This window comes from Coturnix japonica, chromosome 4 (assembly GCF_054131305.1).
Source record: "Coturnix japonica strain WE chromosome 4, WE-NBRP24, whole genome shotgun sequence".
Lineage (NCBI taxonomy): Eukaryota > Metazoa > Chordata > Aves > Galliformes > Phasianidae > Coturnix > Coturnix japonica.
This window is the reverse complement of record NC_140666.1, coordinates 24,947,925-24,966,873: the sequence shown is the minus strand read 5'-3', so window position 1 is coordinate 24,966,873 and position 18,949 is coordinate 24,947,925. Positions and strand designations below refer to the sequence as shown.

General features: G+C 50.6%; 1 protein-coding gene and 1 long non-coding RNA gene across 3 annotated transcripts; one reads left to right on the top strand and one right to left on the bottom strand.

Annotated features, from left to right (window-relative positions):
• Positions 1–1,723: 1,723 nt before the first annotated feature.
• On the bottom strand, positions 1,724–12,344 carry CD99L2 (CD99 molecule like 2). The gene is made up of 11 exons (XM_015860766.3): positions 12,271–12,344; positions 9,263–9,319; positions 8,600–8,647; positions 7,887–7,982; positions 7,685–7,765; positions 7,414–7,506; positions 6,925–6,987; positions 6,092–6,118; positions 5,896–6,015; positions 5,129–5,194; positions 1,724–4,787 (listed from the first exon to the last, which is right to left on the bottom strand). The coding sequence occupies exons 1-11, from the start codon at positions 12,323–12,325 to the stop codon at positions 4,723–4,725; spliced, it is 771 nt and encodes a 256-aa protein (XP_015716252.2). The 5' UTR covers positions 12,326–12,344; the 3' UTR covers positions 1,724–4,722.
• Positions 12,345–12,421: 77 nt separating this feature from the next.
• On the top strand, positions 12,422–17,674 carry LOC146760999 (uncharacterized). 2 transcript variants are annotated; one of them, XR_014945718.1, is made up of 3 exons: positions 12,422–12,572; positions 16,632–16,745; positions 17,327–17,674. It is a non-coding gene; the product is annotated as an uncharacterized LOC146760999 (long non-coding RNA). The 2 variants fall into 2 exon arrangements; XR_014945717.1 differs by lacking the exon at positions 12,422–12,572 and having other exon boundaries at positions 14,272–16,745.
• The last annotated feature ends 1,275 nt before the right edge of the window (positions 17,675–18,949 follow it).

Below are 18,949 nucleotides of genomic sequence, written 5' to 3'. Positions count from 1 at the left end.
TGTAGAAGGTGTAGAAGTGGTGGAAGCCAAAAACCTTCCTCTTCCTTTTCCTGGTTTTATGAGATCCTGGTTCCTCTCCTTGAGGTGCTGAAGTGCTGCAGGTGTGCTTTCCAATTCTGGCTTCAAGTTCTGCTGCTGGGAATTAAACCCTGTGCTTAAGAACGTGCCGGTTCTGTATGTGAATGGCGTGCATTACTCACTGTGAGTTGACAATGTATTACCATGCTTTTGCCCTTAATATGAGGCAGCTCTTTTCCGTTTCTCTCCATTAATATACACAGCGTATTATAAATGATGGAGGTGAGCTGTGAGAGTCTGCAGCTCTGCCTGGAAAGGTGGATGCGCTGTGTGTTCTTAAGTTTCCTCCCCTGTGGGGCAGGAGGTGTCTTCTGTGATGCAGCATTTTATAACAGGTATTTGCGTACAGGAACAAAGCACAGGGATGCTGCTTCTCCTACCAAACCTCATGCTTTTAATAGAAACATAACTCATGTTCCTATGGTTTTTAGGGTTTTTATTTTAAAGGTTCTGCTAAACTGTATGCCAGCAGTAAATTTTACATTGCCAAAATATGTTGAGCTGGTATTCAACTGAACTACCGTAACTCAGATTTCCTTGACGTTTTGACTGTACATTAAAGCAAAGCATTTTATCTCCAAAATGCAGCGCTAAGGGAAATCTTTTGAAGTTTTCCTCTTTATTGGTGCTCATAGTCACAACGTTTCCTCTATAATTATTGTAGAAGCGATGACCGGATTAGCTTAGGCATTGTGAGATTTTAAAAGCTTACGCTCCTGGAGCTGCTGTGTGAGAACTGCGCTATGCCACAAAGGCTCCCACGTACCTCTGCTGCTGCCAGTTCATCCGCGGGTCCCAGAATCAGAGTCAGCACAGCTCAGGGCATCTGCCTGACTGCAGGGGTAGCGGAAAGGCGAGGATCCTGCTGTAACGTGTACATGGCACGGGTGGTTTGCAGAGTTGTGTACCGCAGAGGTGAGCAGCAGAATGAGTTCAGTCTGTTTCCCAATATTCAAATGTTTTTTCCTATCGATTTAACAACTGTCCATCTTTTTTTTCCCCTTTTGATTTTTAATAAGGCAGTATTGGACTGTTTGAAGGCAAGAGCAGAATGCTGCTCCCTGTTTGATGTACCCTGTACCAAACTGCTAACTCTGATTCAGTCGCTGCATTTTCTTTTGCTTCACTTGTTTGGTTTTGAGTTGTCATAAAGGGGACGTGCAGGAGGACAGCAAGCAGTTCAGTTTGATCTCTGAGTGACACTTAAGAGAGCAAACAACATGAACGTGGCATACCAGAGTAGACTGAAGGCATGGTAAACAATTGAAACAGTTTTTGCTTGTGAAGTTAAGTGAATCATCAGCATCGCTTTGCCACTTCAGTCCTGTTTCGGGGCTTAATTACACTTTTTCCTCCTCTGTAGATAAGTGTCAGTGTTTTGTTTTCAGAAAAACCAGGGGCCTGAGGAGGAGAGGGATGATGACTAAGTGTGTGCACTTACACACTACTACCATTACATTACAGCCCCTCGGTCATACATATTCCCTCACAGAGACCGTTTTGGGATGCGTTGGGAAGGGTGTTTCTTCTGCTGTGTTTTTAATGAAGTCTTTAGTGGTGTTGTAGAAGAGGTTATGTATAGAAAGGCCACGGGCTGCTATTTGCAGTTGACTTGCGACACAGAAAAAAAAGCTCTCAAAATGCCTTAGTAGACAATTTGTTTTAATGTTTTCCAAAGGTGGTCAGATTCTGATCCTTTCCCCGCGCTGACCCTTACATACATGTGTCAATGTTAGCACAATCAGTCTTTGCACAGCACAACAGTCAGCCTTCATTTGGCATAGATTGCTCCTGCATGGGCAAGCAATACGCCTTGCTTTGAGATCAGAATTCCGCTCACAAGATACGACTCTAATTTCACAAGAATTTTGTTTCTGAGCTTCCTGTGTTCACTTTTATTACAGAACCAAAGGTGAAGGCCTTACCCTGCCTCGTCATTTTGCTTTTTCAGACTCTGAAATGGTACTGTGGAGTAATTCCGCTGTTAGCACAACAAATGAATAGCCATCAGCGGCAGCACAGCGCTTGTCGGGATTCCATAATGAGGCTGCGAGAAAATGACTGAGTTTATTAAAGCACCAAAAAGAAAAGGAAATTCACAACGGGGTTATTCTAAAGCGAAGGATTCAATGGCACAGTATTCTAAAATGAAGAACCTGCTGCAGTACTGCCAAAGGGAAACGCAAGCAATTGGTAAACAGTGGGATAAGAGCTGGTTAAGTTCCTTCAGTTCTGTTTTCTATGTAATTGTGAAAGCTTTTCTGAACCATGACATGAGAAGGAGCTTTAGCAAAGCTGGAGATGTCATGAGAAAAGAGCCCACAGCGCAGCCTCACGTGAGCTCTCAAGTCAGCTCTATGTACACATGGAGGCAAGCACTGCGTCCGTTCTTTCAGCACTTGCTTCACTGCCAGGAAAACACAGCTGAGCACCCCATCACTGAAATGGCCCAAGCAGTGAAGGTGCGAGGTCTGAGCTCCCCACACCTCACTCCCACCTGCCGGGCAGACAAGGAGGAAGCAGACTGCATGAAGCCAGCTGAGCCTTAGCTGGCACTCAGCACATCGTGGCTTTGGTTTCTGTCCAGTTTTGAAGACAAGACTTGAGTTTAATTTCTTATCTGTAGTATTTGTCCAATATTTTCCCATCTGAAATCCCAAAGAGAGAGATTTCTAATTTTGTTACTTTAAGCTTCTGAAATGTCATCTCTTTCACTGCGTGTTCACATTTTTCCATATACCAAGTAGTCTGAAGTTACATTAAGGCAGAAGTCATATAGAAGGCTTTTGGGAAAGGAGCACTTTTAAGTGCTGTCCGCTTCTGAATTCTGAAAGGGCTGTTTTTCCTCTGTGAAACCACCACCTGCAGTACCTGTGAGTTAAGTGTGTGTTTCTTCTACATCCTGCTGTAACCATTTCCTAAAGGACGGTAACTAAGTGTTACAGCCTGTAAGCAATCCTGGGCACCCTTCATCCCATCCACTGGGTGTGCAGAAGGTGCAGGGCCATGGAAACATGCTGACAATCTGCATCTGCAGACAACACTGGTATCAGCTAAGAGAAATGAGATTGCATTTGCTTCAGCTAATCTAATCTGAAATGCTTCCCAGTGCTCATCGGTACCGTCTTGCAACACCTTCTGTACTTTGTAAAAACATTTTTCATGCTACAGCTTTCAAATCCATTCAGCTAAGAGAGAAAAGACAGGTGATGATGTGGGAAAGGGAGAAGTACAGCCTGACCCCAGGGACGTGGCTTTCCTCACATTGGAGCTCCTGCCTGTGCCCAGCAGAATTTTCCAGCCACCATCCCCCAGGTAAATCTGGCACTTTGAGTACACAAACAGAGGGAGCGTATCCTGCACCTGTCTTAGAATCACTAAAGCTGGATCATCTAAGATCATAATGTCCAACCTACCACCGATATGTCCCACTGACCGTGTCCTCCAGTACAACATCTACGCAGTTGTTGAACACCTCCAGGGATGGCGACTCCACCACTCCCCAGGCAGCCCGTTCCAGCACTGCCTGCTCTCTCAGAGAACTATTTCCTAATGTCCAACCTGACCCTCCCCTGGCACAACACGAGGCCCTTCCTTCTCGTGCTATTGCTAATTACACAGGAGCAGAGAGTCACAGTCTCAGAACAAGAGAGAACTACTTTTTCTAATCCACACACAAAGGAGTGACGGTTAATTGCAGTATCGTAGACGAAGTGCTGTAAATACGTGAGGCACCATATATCATTAGAACTCATCTCCCTTATAAAATGCTGTAGTCGTTCTGCTAGAGCGAGTGTAAGGCTTTAAAGACGCAAGTGTTAAGAAGAGCATAAAGAACTGTGCAGCTGTTGCAAAGCACTTAAAACGTGACTGGGCCATTTCCTTTTAGAGGGACAGAAGGCTCATCGAGTCATGGAATGGCTCAAGCCAGGAGGGACCTCAGGGATCATGGCAAGGCCTTGTGGCAGTGAGTCTGCCTGACAGCTCTGAATCAAAAGAAATGCTTTTGGTAGTCCACGTACATTCACACAATCTGGGATCTGCAGAACAGGTTCAAAAATGCACATATTTCAGGGCTACATATAAACTGGGAGTTCCTTTTACACTGGGCGGTCACTTCCCCTTCCCATTGCTTTGGGAAAGTGCCTCAGCAAGTGTCTGTCCCCATGTCTTGGCATCAGTGTGAGAGGGCCAGGGAGGAGGAAGCAGCACCAAGGCAGTGAGGGCAGGCCTGGGCAGCAGCGCTGTGGCACAGGGAGACTGATGAGGGAGGTGGCTGGTTTGCTTTGGGTTGCTAATAACAGGCACTTTGCTGTTCTTACAAAGCAGTCCTTGCAAAAGACCTCGTCCTTAACCTGCAGGGGATCGCTGCTGAAGCACCTGCTGTTAGTTTGAATACGACTTGCAGTCAAACCTCCAGTATTCCTTCCATGTAAACATATCTCGTTACAAAAAAAAGAAGCACGTACGTAGTGCCATCCTAACCCTAAAGCCTAGTGCAGTAAGAAGCCAGTTCAAGCCTAAGTACACATCAAACAGCTTTGGATTCAAATGAAATAAATAGCTAAATTACAAGCAGGTGAGATCTTGGTGTTTGCTGCCGCCGGGTCCCTTCCCAGCAGGAGGAGATGGCAGGCCCTGCCCTCACACCTTCGCGCCGTCGTGTTTCGGTGGTTCTGCTGACTGTGTTTCCAGTACTGAGTATTTAACTGGGGAAGAAAACAGAAGTCATTAGTATGGCAGCACGCAGCTGTACAGGACTGCAAGCAACAGGTGCCAAGCGCCGCTCGGTTGTATCCCATCTCAGCCTTTACAGCAGCCACCCTTATCTGGGGCTGAAGGAGGGAGCACATATCTGAACACATTAAAGCTCAACATCAGCTGCCGCCGTTTGCAGAATGAGACCCTTGGTCTCTCATCCTGGCTCCCCTTTGTGTATAATGATGTAGGAAAAGCATCACAGCGGCCATCAGACAAAAAGCTGCAGCACAACCCAAGCGGTGCCTTCCCACAGTCACCGGAGCAGCTCCCTTTGTGGCCAGGCTCTCACCTTGGGGCTCCTCGCTTACGACAGCTTCCATGTTCTCCCCTTTCACGTATTCGGCGTTAAGTCCCTCTGAGAAGCAACAATAAAGAGAGTGAGATGGAAGGTTAGAAAGCAGAAATTGATGGCTTAAAACCTATGGTAACGGGCCTACCTTTGGAAGCTAAGAGACAATTTTGCAAACTCCCCTGCACTGACAGCAGCATAGAAACATCGGTAAACCATGACTGGTGCTGAGAAAGCTGTGCTGTATTCTCAAGGCACTGCAGAGCTCCCAGCCCAACTCTCCTGCATCAGCCCCGGGCAGGAGGACGCAGCTTTGGGGTAAGGCCACACATCAGGCCCACTGCTGTCCCCAGGCGTGTGTTCTGCTGGGATGACACCCAGTGCCATTGTGCTTCTGGAGAGAAAAGCCATTTCCGCAGTGGCTGACGGCTTGCAGATTGCTGTCATGCATTGCGAGGCATCTAAGGCCTGACATTAGCCCAGCGTGCCGTGTCTGATGGCTTAAATTAATCCTCCTTTATAATTAACTTTAATTTCCTGCTGCCTTTCTGGGACTTTGTGTGTCTCAGCTTTCCCCTCATCAAAGCCTTCACTCTCTTCTTTTAAAATTATTTATTCTTACCAAAATATCATTTAAGTGGAGGGAAAATACAAGGGAGTTTTGTTCTATCGCATTCATTGGACTCTCCCCACTGCTCTCACACACCAAGTCCCACTCTGCAATCCTCCCCCCTGCAGCCCTCCCAGCCCCACCCTGAGCTGCTTACGCTGTATGCTGAAGCAGAACTTCTTCTGCTGGTAGGAGATGTAGCTGGAGACGGCCCCCACAAGCGCCATGGCCAGGGCACTGGCAATGCCAGCGATGGTGCCCGTCTCTACCCGGTTGTCTGCAGGGCACAGAAAGGCACTGAGTGGTGGGGAGGAGCCCAGGCCCTGCTCCCCCCGTAGCCCCCATGGCCCTACCTTGGCTGTCAGTGTTGCCTCCAGATCCTGTAAGAGAAAAGATGTATCAGCAGCCCAGCCCATACACAGCCCCACAGCCCACGCTGGCACAGAGATGCTCTTCATTGCAGTGTGGCATCCTCACACCACCAGAGGGGACAGCTAAGCAGTGAGCTGGCACACCTGTATATGACATGGGGGTGTCCATATGTGACACTGGGGCAGCTGCACATGACGTCAGGGCAACTGTGCACAGCTCAAGATGGGAGAAATGGCTCCTGCTGGAAGCTGCAGCTCCGTGCGAGTTGCTTAACCCGCATTACAGAAGCAGGTCAGTACTGTATTAATGCTTCCAGTGCAGTTTGTCCTTGGCACAGTGATTCATTAAATGTCGACCAGGCTGGTGGTGTTCGCCATTTCTAACTCGACTGCCTTTAATATTTAATACTGCAGCTCTCTGTGCAGGCTGAGCCAAGTGCAGCTGGTTCCCTGTTCCTGAAACCAACAGTCACATCCTGAGAGGAGGGACGGTGTCCATGAGGAGCGGGGTGACAGCCCCACAAGGTCAGCACAGCAGGGGGTGGGGGCCAAGAAGCTCCATTCCATCTCTACAGCTGTACTGCCTCTGCCAGGTGCTCAGGGACAACCTGGCATCTGCTGGTGGTGGTAGCATGAGGTGGCTGGCCAGGGCCACCAGTGCCAGCCACTGCTACCAGGACAGCACGTACCCCTGCCAATCCCCTTAGATCCACTATGGGGTCTCTTGCCATGGGGAGATGCCCCCTGGGGTCCCTGCGCTGTGGCCATCTCTGCCCCATGCTGTGGGCACCAACCTGCCTGTGGGCCGTCCCTACCTTTCTTCTTGTCGGGGCTGTAGCCATCATTCACAATGCCTTCCAGGTCACTGTCCGAAAATCCTTGAAAAATAACAACAAACTCAGATTGGAGAGCAAAGAGGAATCATCCCCTACTGCTGCCCTGCGGGGGGTGAGTGCTGCTGCCACACAGAAAGCAACGAGTGGAATGGGAAGGGAAAGAGTGCAGGTCTGCTCAGGGTGCAAGGGGACAGAGAGCCAGGTGCCAGCTGGCCCCATGTCCCTGTCACAGCATCTATGGGTGCTTCCATGGAGCACAGGGGGCTGGGAACGAGGCTGGGGGGGGTTCTGAACCATTTAGGGGTTCAGTAATGAGTGCAAACTTTAAAGAAACAAAATAAAAACCCCCAGCATCTGGCAACTTTAATGGAGGGGGTGCCTCACAGTGAGCACCCAGTGCTGGGGGGCTCCCACAGGGCCCAGGAACACATGGTGGTGAGAGCAGCAGAGAGAGGGAAACCCACGTACCTTCCTCCGGCCTCACAGCCGGCCGCCTGCCATCCCTCGCATCGTCCCAGTCTCCAAGGGCATCAGCCAAGTCCAGATCCGAAGGATTCTTCCCTGTAAAACAAGATGGGGTTAGCAGCTCTAGCAACCTCCTTGATGCTGACAAGTAATTGGACAAGGAAATGCTCCTCTCCAGTGCTGCTGCAGTAGCACGGTTACACTGCAGCCTGCCTGCAGCTCTCACCTGAACAAACTGGGGCTGGACACGGCGTGGCCAGGAAGCTGCACTCACCTGGGTTCTGTTTGCGGGGGCTCTGTGTTGTTTTTGGCCGCTTGGTGGTGGTGGTATGGATGACATCCCAAAAGCCACTGTCTGGAAGTGTCACAGAGGGGAGAGAACAAAACGCTGTTAGCTTCCCAAAGGCACACCAAACAAGGCCCTGGCTGTATGCAGCCCCAGCTCCCATAGGGTAGCGATGGGCAGGGTGACGCACCTGGCTTCCCTGGCCGTGGGAAGGGCCTGGCGGTGGGCCTGGCTGGCCTGTTGGTGGGCTCCACCGGGTTGTCGAAGTAATCAGCCAGGTCAAATTCTGCAGAGAGAGCGGATGGACGAGCCACAGTGCTGGGGCAGTGTGTGAGCAGCACATGGCACATGGCACTGCTCGGCCTGTCAGCAGGGACACACAGCCAGGGCCGGGCATGAGCATCCTCCAGTGGGGCTGGTGCTGGGATCTGGGCAGCCAGGGCCCTGACTCCCACCATCAGAGGTGGTTTTCCCTGGCACTGTTCGGTGAAAGCCGGGTATGTCCTGGAGCAAAAGCTCCTCCCCAGGATCGAAGCCAGCAGAAATGCTGGCCCTCATGGAGCTCAGCCGTGACCTGTGTCAAATCCATTACAATACTGCAAAGTGTGCAGAACTCGGTCGCGGCCATAAATGCTCTCGTGTCGGCTGCCTTCACATCAGATAGAAACATCAATACTGCATTTACTTAGGCACAGGTGCGCAGTGCTGCCGATGGAGAGGGGAGATACAAGCGACACAGTGGCTGCGTGGTGATGGTGGAGAAAGCACCGCCAAGCAGTGCAGGCAGGGGAAGCTCAGGCAGCACAAGCAGCCGCTGGAGCACAGCCTATGGCCAACCAAGAGGTGATTCCCTGCCAACACAGCTGACACCTGCTGAAATGACACGCTCCAAGAACATCTCACCTTTCCCTCCTGTCCCACCGGCCGGCTTGCTGGGTTTCTTGGGTGTGGCTGTGATAGAAAGGGGAAGAACACATTAGCCACATGCATCACCAGAAGCACTGCTTCTGTCCTGAGAACACAAGGCTAGGACTTGGTGGGTGAGCCCGCCAGCATCACAGCCAGAGCTCCATGCCCTGCCTTTGTCCCTGTGACACCCATAGCTGCAACTGCATGCAATAGTGGGAGCCCAAGGGAGGTCCAGCATTGTACCACATACCAGAGTCTGCTGGAGCAGTTCTGCAGACACCCCAGTGCTCAAGCCCCGACTGCTCCCAGGGCAAAACAAGCTGCCGTCGGCTTCAGGAGGTGGTTTATATTTATTTTGTCATAATTTTTATTTTCCCTGCAAACCACTCTCCATTAACAGAGGTTATGAAGCTTTATGAAGTATATGAATAAATGATGAGTGAGAGTTGCGGCCGCTCCGTTCCTATTAATTTCCATCTGAATGCTGGCACGCTTCTGCTGCACCCAGGTGCTGCCGTGTCCTTGTGATCTGCACCCAGCGGATTGAGGCCAGCCTGCATCCTCCGCCACCTCGCCCAGAGATCCCAGCGGGCAAACGGAACCTGTTAATTCTTATTTTTCTCCTTATTGTGTAAAGAGTAAATGAATTTGACTTACGCCGTACGGGGCCGAGGGCATCTTCTAGGCTGAATTCCCCTGGGTCGTCCCCACAACCTGCAGACAAAGATGCAGCGCGGGAGTTACTCACTCCACACAACGTCAGCCACCTCCACACGCAGCCTGGCCAGGCGCCCGTGCCTGAATTGCTTTGGTTTTAGAGGGTTTTCTGCTCACCATGACCCATCGCCAGCGGGGAGGAAGACATCAGCCTTCCCCAACAGCTGTACGTTGGCTCAGCATTGTGCAGCCTTCGGAGCAGCGCAGATAAACTCAGTGAAGGGGCTGAGCTCCCATGGGCTGTGCTGGGCAGTGCCATCCAGCAGTGGGATGTGCTGTGGCCCACAAGGGGGGCACGCAGCACCCCAGCCCAGCCCCAACACGGCCTGCCCTGCTGCTCTGCCTCTTCCTGCACCGGCTTTAATTACTGTTGACTTACCCTCCTTCTGAATGTGTTTGTCTTGATAAATTCATGCTTTTACATCTCAGAGCATGCTGAGTAATTAATATCCTTTGGGTTTGCTAAGCGCTGCGGCACCGCAAGAGAACATTAAAATGGCTTTCCTCTCATTCCTATCGCTAAATGGATTTAGCTGCTGCCACCTGAGCTCCGTGGTGCTTCATGAATAAATTTACGGCCCTCCTGACAAGGACAATGGCAGCCACGAGGCAGCGCCCACCAGCAGGAAAACTTTCATGGAGAGCAATGCCTGAAGCTGTGCTGCCCCTGCCCTGTGTGCAGCCCAGCTGTGCCACTGCCCCAGCAAACCCAGCCAGCAGCAGGGCAGCACTGCCAGGATGGGCACATACTGCAGCATCCCAAGCTGAGCCGGTTGCTTCCATCACAGCCGGCTGCAGGCTGGGGGCAGAGGGCACTGCACCACCATGTGTCCTCCCCTCATTGTTTCCTGCAGCAGGCAGCTCCGGCGCATGGCTGTGCTCGTCAGCCCTTTCGTTCATACAATTACATATGATCTAATTAAGCCTCGCTGTCTGGCAGAGCTCAGCGCACAGCACCGTAACTCACTGCCTGCACCACAAGAAGCGTGTTGCTTTCCCAGTGCCACTGCATTCCCAGTGCCAGCTCAGCACCATCCCATGCAGCACCGGCCCCTTTGGAGTCCACGGCTGAGGTGAGATGAGCCCTGGTGGGATGCAGCACTGCCCTGCTCCTGGTGTGGCCGAGCTCTCTGCTCCAAGGGAAACACTCTGATTTCCAGAAGTACTAATCAGAATCACTACTGATTATGGCAAAAACAACCTCTGCTGTATTAGTATTTTTTTTCCCATGCAATTAACAGGAGTATATGATAATTCCAAGCAATCTTGCTCTTGAGATTAAAGGAAAGCCTGCCAGGAAGCACATGAATAAAGCTTTAAGATGAGAATTTGCATAATGAAGACTTTCTCTTTGCAGAGAGGCTGATAGCGGCCGTGTCCCACACCTGCCAGCAGCAGCACCAGCAGCTCCACTTCCGCCAGCACCTATAGGGACAGCAGGACCTGAAAAGACCTACAAGATCATCCATCTATTCACCTACCACCCATATTTCTGACTAAACTCTCAGTACAACATCTAAATGGTTCTTGAGCATCTCCCGGGACGGTGCCTCCCCCACTCCCTGGGACAGGGTGGAGGTTATTCCATGCCCAGCCTCTCCCGCTGCCCCCCTGCCCCCTAATAACAGCTGCCTCCCTCCACAGCATCCCCACTGTCCTGGCTACTGCTCCGTCCCTCTGTCTTCCATAGTTTTAAGGGACAGAATATAGTTGTTTAATCCTACTTCTCTACATGAAGTGATAATTCCATACAGGGAAACTAAGCAAAAGTTAGATGGTCACTTCCGAGCACACTGTCACTAGGGGTAGAAAAGCCCTAAAACACAGACAGAGGTACAGAAATCAGCTGAATCCATAGCTCTGCTCACAGACATCTGTGATGCTTTAGCCCCGATCAGCAGCTGCGGGGCCATGGGGTGGCACTGAAGGCTGTGTGAGATGCAGGCTGGGATGCACAACGCTGCCTGCCTGTGCCGCAGCTCCACCAACGTGCCAAGCCACTGCACGCCTGTCATCACACTGATTTGCTCCAGGTTCTTCTTATCTGTGTGCATCCCTTCTGGTGGCTCTGTCGGGGGAACCTTGTGCTCCCCGTGGGTGCACTGACCTCAGCCACCAGATGTGCCACCTTTCCATGGCAGCACATCAGCGCTATCAGTACGGGCTTATGAAGAGAAGGAGATATAGAAGAGGACCAGCAGTGCTTGCAGCCCCTGAACAGCTGCCTTCCGCATCACCTTGACAAGCCCTGTGCCAACTGGATGCTACAAGCCTCCCCGCTTCCTGGAAAAGCCACGGATCCCTGCACTACAAGCACCGCTCCAGCGGATCCCTGGCTGCGGTAAATCTCTGCACAGCACAACCCGCCCCGCTGCTTTCAGTTCACAGCTCCTGCTCCGGCCGTGCCCCGCTGCTGTCCCGCCCGGCTCCCGGATCAGCGGCAGCCGAGGAGCCGTGATCCCGCACATCCCGGCCGGAGCCCCGCGGAGCAGCGCTGACCCGGACACCGGCCCGCACCGCCGCGGGGGTCGGAGCCGCGGATCCCCCCATTGCGGCCGGGGAACCTTGGAGCGGGGATCGTGCTGACGCACAGCGGCCCGGAAAGGTTTAAGAGCCGAACCCGCAGCCCGGCAGCCGGGAATGGCAGCAGGGGCATTTCCCTTCAGCTCGGAACGCCGACAGCCTCGCTGCTGACTAATGGCGTTTTCTCACTCCGATCTCGAGACGGGACGCAAGGCCCAGCCCCACAGCGCTGTGTCGCACCGGCACCGGCACCGAGCGCTGCGCTACGGCGATCCCCACCGGGCCCCGGCAGCGGGGAGGCGGGCGGCCCATCCCGGTTCCAGCCCGGGCCCGGCGCCGCCACGGCCCGCACACACCGGCAGCACACCGGCATTGGGCCGCCACCGCGCTCCAGCCCCGCGCCGCCCCGTCCCGCCTTGCCCTACCTGCGCCCAGCAGCGCGGCGGCGGCCAGCAGCCCCAGCAGGCGGCGGGCGGCCATGGCTCGGGCTGTGCCGTGTGCCGCGGGGCGCAGCCGCTGCCTCCGCCGGGCGGGGCGGGGAGGAGCCCGGGCGCTGGCGTGGAGCCGGGGTGCTGCGGGGCACGGCACGAGCGGGGCTGCGCAGTGCGGAGCCGTGGGTCTTTAAAGGTCCCTTCGGACTCGAACGATTCTATGGTTCTGTGAAATACTACCGTTGTTTTTGGTAGTTTGGGGTTGGCTGCCTCCAGCCCGGCTCTCTGCAGAGCAGGTGTGTGGGGACCTTCGTACCGGCTTGTTTTATTACTGCTCTACCTGCAGGAGATGGCTGACAATGCTGACAATATGCTGACAATAGCAGGACACGGGGAAATGGTTTTAAGTTAAAAGAGGGAAGATTTAGGTTGGATGTTAGGGGGAAGTTCTTTACTAGGAGAGTGGTTCGGCCCTGGAACAGGCTGCACAGGGAGGTTGTGGATGCCCCGTCCTTGGAGGTGTTCAAGGCCAGGTTGGACGGGGCCCTGGGCAACCTGATCTAGTAAAGGTGTATGTTTGGTGGCCCTGCCAGGCAGGGGGGTTGGAACTACATGATCCTTGAGGTCCCTTCCAACCCGGGTCAGTCTGTGATTCTGTGATCTGTGTGATGTCCAGACCGCAGCTGTACCAAGAGCTGAGAGGCAGGCAGCCAATGTAGTGCTCTGAGTCACACCCGAAGGAATCTGTGCTGATACAGAGGCCCCGGGCGCCTCCAGTAGGTGCTCAGAGTGGTTATGAATATTCCCTTGTGAATATTCCCCATTGTGTGGAACTGCTGCTGCAAATATCCTCACCCTGTGTAAACCACTCCTTAAGGAAGGAGTTTGAGTAGTGCTGGGATGGCAATTCCCTGAGAGCATGTTTGTTTGGGGCCGTCTCTTGGGGCATCCTCCAGGCATCTCTTGTGGTTGCCAGCCTGGCTGCCCCTGCTCAGGGTGGCTCAGGGGAATGGCTGTGCCCCATGTCCAAGCAGGGCAGCTGGGGGGATGTGGTGTGAGTTCCTGAAAAGCGGCACAACCTGCTGTTTTCTTTCTTTCTTTTTTTTTCTTCTTTAATTTCCCACTAGGGACTCAAAGCGCTGCCTGAGAACCTGGGGCCAAACCCAAAGCAAACATGTCTCGAGCAGCAGCGTAACTGCTCTGGCCAAGCTCTCCGCTTTTCCTCAGCCTCCAGCAGCCTGCAGAACACAGAGGGGTGACGGAGTGTGAGGTGACGTCCAGAGCTTGGCCAACAGCTGCAAAAGAACTCTCTGCCTTTCCCAGCAGTTAATAACTTTGTGCACAGAATGGAGTTTTTACAGAGAGACCCCGTGTGTTTTTTGGCTGACCGAGGGCTGGCAAGGAATGCTCAGAGTTACTAACGGCGACATTTGGGTTTAGTTTTTAAAAAAGGAGAGAAATAAAAGCCTTAGACAAACAAACTACCTTCCACCAAAAGCCCGGTTCCTGTCGCTGAGAGCATGCAGCATGACTTGCCATAATAAAATGGGGCATAATGCAGCTTTATTTGGGCTGAGAAGTGTGGCAGCGTTTGGGCAGAGCTGGAATTGTTCCTTCCCTTGTGTGGGACAGGGGTGACCTGTGTGGCAGGTTGGTGCAGAGGGCACTGGAGGGTGGGGAAGGTGGTTCTGTTGGCACAGCCTGACCACTGGGAAGGCCCTGAGCCTAAAAGAGACCTTGAATGGAGCTGAATTGGGCACCTCCCCTGGGGAGGGCTCTGAGGCCAAAACCTCAAGAAAACGGACAGATTTCATCTAATTTCAGCCCTTTCAGGAAATGACTGTGCTCTCAGCCTAATACACACACTCTGTCTTGTACAGTGTCACCTCTTTGCTGGAAGGATTTGCTTGCTTACTTGCTAGTCATTCTGCTTTTAATAGAAAGGTCCCATAAAGCGAATAGAAGTTAGTTTAAAGAAGGAAACCAAAGCTTATTGAATCTAAAGAGTTTGGGGTCATTCTTACAGTTATGTTTTATTTTATCTTTTTCCAAACCTGCCATAATGTTTTGCAGCTTGGCAGTGATTTTACATTACATTTTGTAACAGCTTCAAAACCCTCTGGAAAAGCATTTATGTGTCTGGTGCTGTAACACCACTAGGTGAGGGAGCAAGAACCAACAAGTGCTGGAGGTGGTGTCCAGTGCTGGCTGCACACCCCACGTTACCTGCATAGGTACAACTGTGATGGTTCTAACTCTGAACTTTGAGGGTCATTGCGTTTTAGAAGCTCATGGGGGGCATATGAGAATTGCTATACTGCGTCACCTAAAAACAGGACCATCTCCCAGCCCCAGTGATGGGAGCTGCTCTCGCATGGAGCCCTATGGCACATCGTGCCGGGTGGGGCTGAGCCCCGGGTGAGCAACAAGAGGAGCTGGTGGGTGTTTAAACGCCGACTTAATGAATAGAAAAAGATCTGACACTGTTTTGACACACGCTTGAAGTGATTGCATTTTAAGCTCATACAGCTTTGAATTTTTTTCCCCGTCTTTAGTTTAACTCTTTTCCTTTCCCTCTCGCTGTTAGTGAGCGCTGCAGATTTTAGAATATTATCCACATGAAACTATTGGTCTGGATTGTGTTTTCCTTATTGTTGTCATGCGAAACACTTAGGGGTGACTCTAAGTGTAAGTCTCTGGGTGCACGTCTGAGCTGTCCCATGGCTGGCAGCACAGACTGCTCATACAGGCGTGGGGGCTGGCAGTGCCATGCAGGTGTTGGAGCCACGCTCCCTGTGGCTCTGCCCTGCTTGGCATCTTGCTACAGCCTGGCCTGTGCTAGGCCCCTCGCTGTTAGTTGCATCAGGACTATAACATGCTACATGCTGCCCTACAGGTTTCTGCCTGCTGTGACTCCTTAGGACAGCTCTGTGCTGAGCCAGCTGCTTTCCAGATGCAGAGCTTGCTGTCCCCGTCACCCACAGAGCCAGCACTGTCCCTGGTGGGAGCATTTGCTACATCAAAGCCCATGTCTCTGCTGCAATGGGATGGATTCTGTGCAATGTTTGCATCTATGAGGGAAGGGCTCTTTTCCCCCTTGTCAGTACCACAGCATTTCTGTTCCTTCTGCACTCCCTTGTGCCTCGGTGTTCAGTGACATGCAGTGTCCGTATCCTCACAGGGGAGGTGGGGAACAGGGAAAGCCCACAAGTCTCACCCCCTTACAGATACCTCACTTTCCAGAGTCTGTACAAGGATGTTAGATGCCACAGCTCCAAGCTCAGCTCTCAGTGACTTCAGCTCTAAGTAGCTTCCCATGTGAGGCCCTTATTCAGGAAGGAGGATGTTGAGAACTGAAAGTGCATTAGTGAGAGCCTTGGGCTAAGTGCCCCATACATCACAGAGGAGTGCAAGGAAGGGATCAGCAGAGTTCAGTTAAGTGCAGGATTTGTTCACCTAAATTAAAAGATTTTCCTCTCTCTTTGGATTCTCTCTATGCATGGCTATTACCATCTCATTCCTCTGACCTCCTGCCATACTTTGCTTTCTCTGCAATAAAGTCCAGCCAGCTTCATCTCTTTGTTCAAGGGTTAGTTATAAGTGCTGAGAACTCAGCTTAAACAGTCTCAGCACTAAGGAAATCACAGTGGCTGCTGGATTGCAGCTGCACATGTTAGCAGCAAATACGGGTCCATATATATGTATGCGTGTGTGTATGTATATATACATATATAAACATATATGTAAAGAGAGATGAGTCTGAAGCTGAAAACAACCACACTCTGATCTTTTCTTTTCCCCCCTTGGGAACATGGGAAGAGTGTATGTCACAGCAGCCAAGCCTGCCAGTGTTTCAAGGTAATGCTTTCAGAAGTGTGGAGTGTGAGGGGGTTTCAGTAAATGACAAAAAGGCCTTTTAGCATGGGAAAACAATTTTTTTTTTCCTCAGTCATATTCTTGGGAAAGACTTGAGCCATTTCAGCTGAAATGAAAAGGCTTAGCCTGAGGCCAAACCCAGCCGAGGAAATTTTCAGCCCAAACAATTAATTATAGATGAAGCTATGAGCAACAAAAACAGAGTTGTACAATAGTCAGCTGTAATTACTGCGGTGTTTTAACTCTGCCTACAACACAGGCATATGTGTCAATGTAAATGTTTGGGTCACTCAGTGAGAGCCATGTGGAGCAGCGTATAAACGCCAGCTTTCGTATCTGAGGGATGGGAGCAAGTATCTTGCACCAGGAATAATCTGCTTTTGAAATATGAATTAACCAATGACTTCTAAAGTTGCATCATGCCTGTACTCAGTATGTACCTGTGGTCAGTTTAGATGTGATGTTTCTGCTCTACACAGGAGGAAGGGAGTAAAGGAGTGGGATCCTCCTACAACGGAGAAGCTGAGATGATAGAGATCTGTGGGGCAGCATCATGTCCGCACTCACCATCAGAGCAAGCATCTGGGAAACTGGTAAGCAACCTCCCAATTGAGGATCTTGTCTGTTGTATGTAGGTCACTCAGAAAGTAATGCCTCCTATTTATTTCCATGGAAATTACAACAGAAACAAAGAGCACAATAACACTGTTTGACAGAGCAAATTCTCAGCAACAAAGCATGATTTTTCAACATAGTCACCACCATTAGTTGTATGTTTTCACCAGTGATGAACAAGAGCTTGCATGCCACCCTCATACATATCTGCACCAACAGAGATGTGCCTCTTGTCATCACTACTGTTAAATACACCACCCAGCCCTTACTGTTCAGTCTCCATCAGCATTCAACAAGCATCAATGGATGTCAACGCATGGAGGAATTCAATGACACACCCTTGCTCCACACATGCTTCCATGTCATGCGTCACTCTGTCAGACCGCCCCTCTGCTGCCATCTCTTGCACAGCAACACTATGCAACGGGATGTTCTTGGGAAGGTCTGATCTCTACTGTCATCCCACCAATATCCACCTCTGATGTTGTGGGCCGACAGAATAAAACAGGAGGCATTACTTTTGGAGCAGACTTTGTAAAAGCAAACATTTATTCGACAGAGAGAAGACGCCAGGACTGGAAGCACATCCTGAACAAACAGTTCCTAATATGCAGATACAGACCTTCATTCCACACACAGTCATGGCAGAGCATCTTACAAGCTTGCAGGCGGGGGAATATTCTCACCTGCCTTGGCAGCTGAGCTGGTCTGCATGTGAATTCTCTGAGCAGCAGAGGTACTGCTGACAAACAGTCATCTCTGGTGATGAAAGGAGTGCAGGTGAGAGGAAATTTCGTGGGAGGAGAACTTGCTCTGAATTTCTCGTGGAAACCGTAATTACGGGAATCAATGTAGAGAGAGGTACGAGGGTTTCCAATGTAAGCTATAAAAAATGTTTAGGAAGGCAGCCTATGTTTGAGACTGCTCATTCAGATCTTATCTGCACATGTGGGAGTGTGGAAATCATTGTGTTACACCTTATCTCTTCTCCCCCAGGAGATCAGTGTTGGGAGAACTTGACCTCTCACTTACTGTTTCACATCAAACTTAGTATAATAGCGGGTTTGGCCGTGCAATGCCTCAATAATTTAATGAAATAATCATGTTCCCTGCCACTGTGGGTAGAAATATATCTCACCAAAATACCACTTAAGTGACACCTGGAGGTGAGCCGTAATGGAGTTACAGCTATGGCAGAAATGTCCTCCCTCCCTCCTGTCTTTCCCTGCAGCTACAGAGCTGAGGAAGCCTGAGAGAAGTGGAAGTTGATGCCTCTGCTTTGGGGCAGCTCCTGTTTGTTTCTTAGCGCGCTCCAAGGCTTTTGCAATTCCCTGCAGTCTCAAGTGAAGTTGATTTAAAGGATTTAAAGGATTCAGCGTGAGGCTATACCAGATCTGGAAGCGATGTTCTCCAACCAACAGCAGCAGGGCCGCAGGGCCAGCACGGGACTATGTGCACATAGAGACCTCATCCAGAGCAGCCCATGGTCTATTTGGCTTTCTCACTCTTGGAGCTGGTATATTTTAAAGGATATCAAGCGGCAAATGTGGCAAAGGGGAAAAATTGCTACAGTCTGTGTTTGGCAGAACACCAGCAAAGATAAAATACCATACGTTCTGTGCAATGAGCTCCTACATAAACGACTCATTCACTAGAATACTGCTGGGGTCAAACACGTTCTATCTGAGCAGCCCAAAGTCGTGCAAATATTTTTATGATGATTTTCTCAAAAGAAAGAAGAAGAAGAAGAGAAAATACAATATATACTTGTCCAGTAAAAACTGCTATTTATCTATGTAACTTAAAAATCAGAATCCCACAAGAACAGTGTCACTGTGTTATACACATATATCCAGAAGCTGAATAGCTAGAAAATGACAAGATATGCCCTAGAGATGCAAACTCTGAAAAGACTGCTTGTTTTCCTCTGTGTTGGCAGCCAAGTCTGCTCTACAAAGTGCGTGTGGTGGAGATTCCACTATTTCAAAATATCAAATTGCTAATTAAAGAAAATATTCAAGGAAACTTTCCAGGAGAACAATGTATGCAGTGGGATAATAGTAGTCACTATTTCTTTAATGAGTTTTTTTCCTAACCAGAATTTCTTATAATACATTCAGCGCAGCCATTCAGTTAGATTATTATGAATCACATGTGTATTATTTCTGTTTCGGTATTAGCA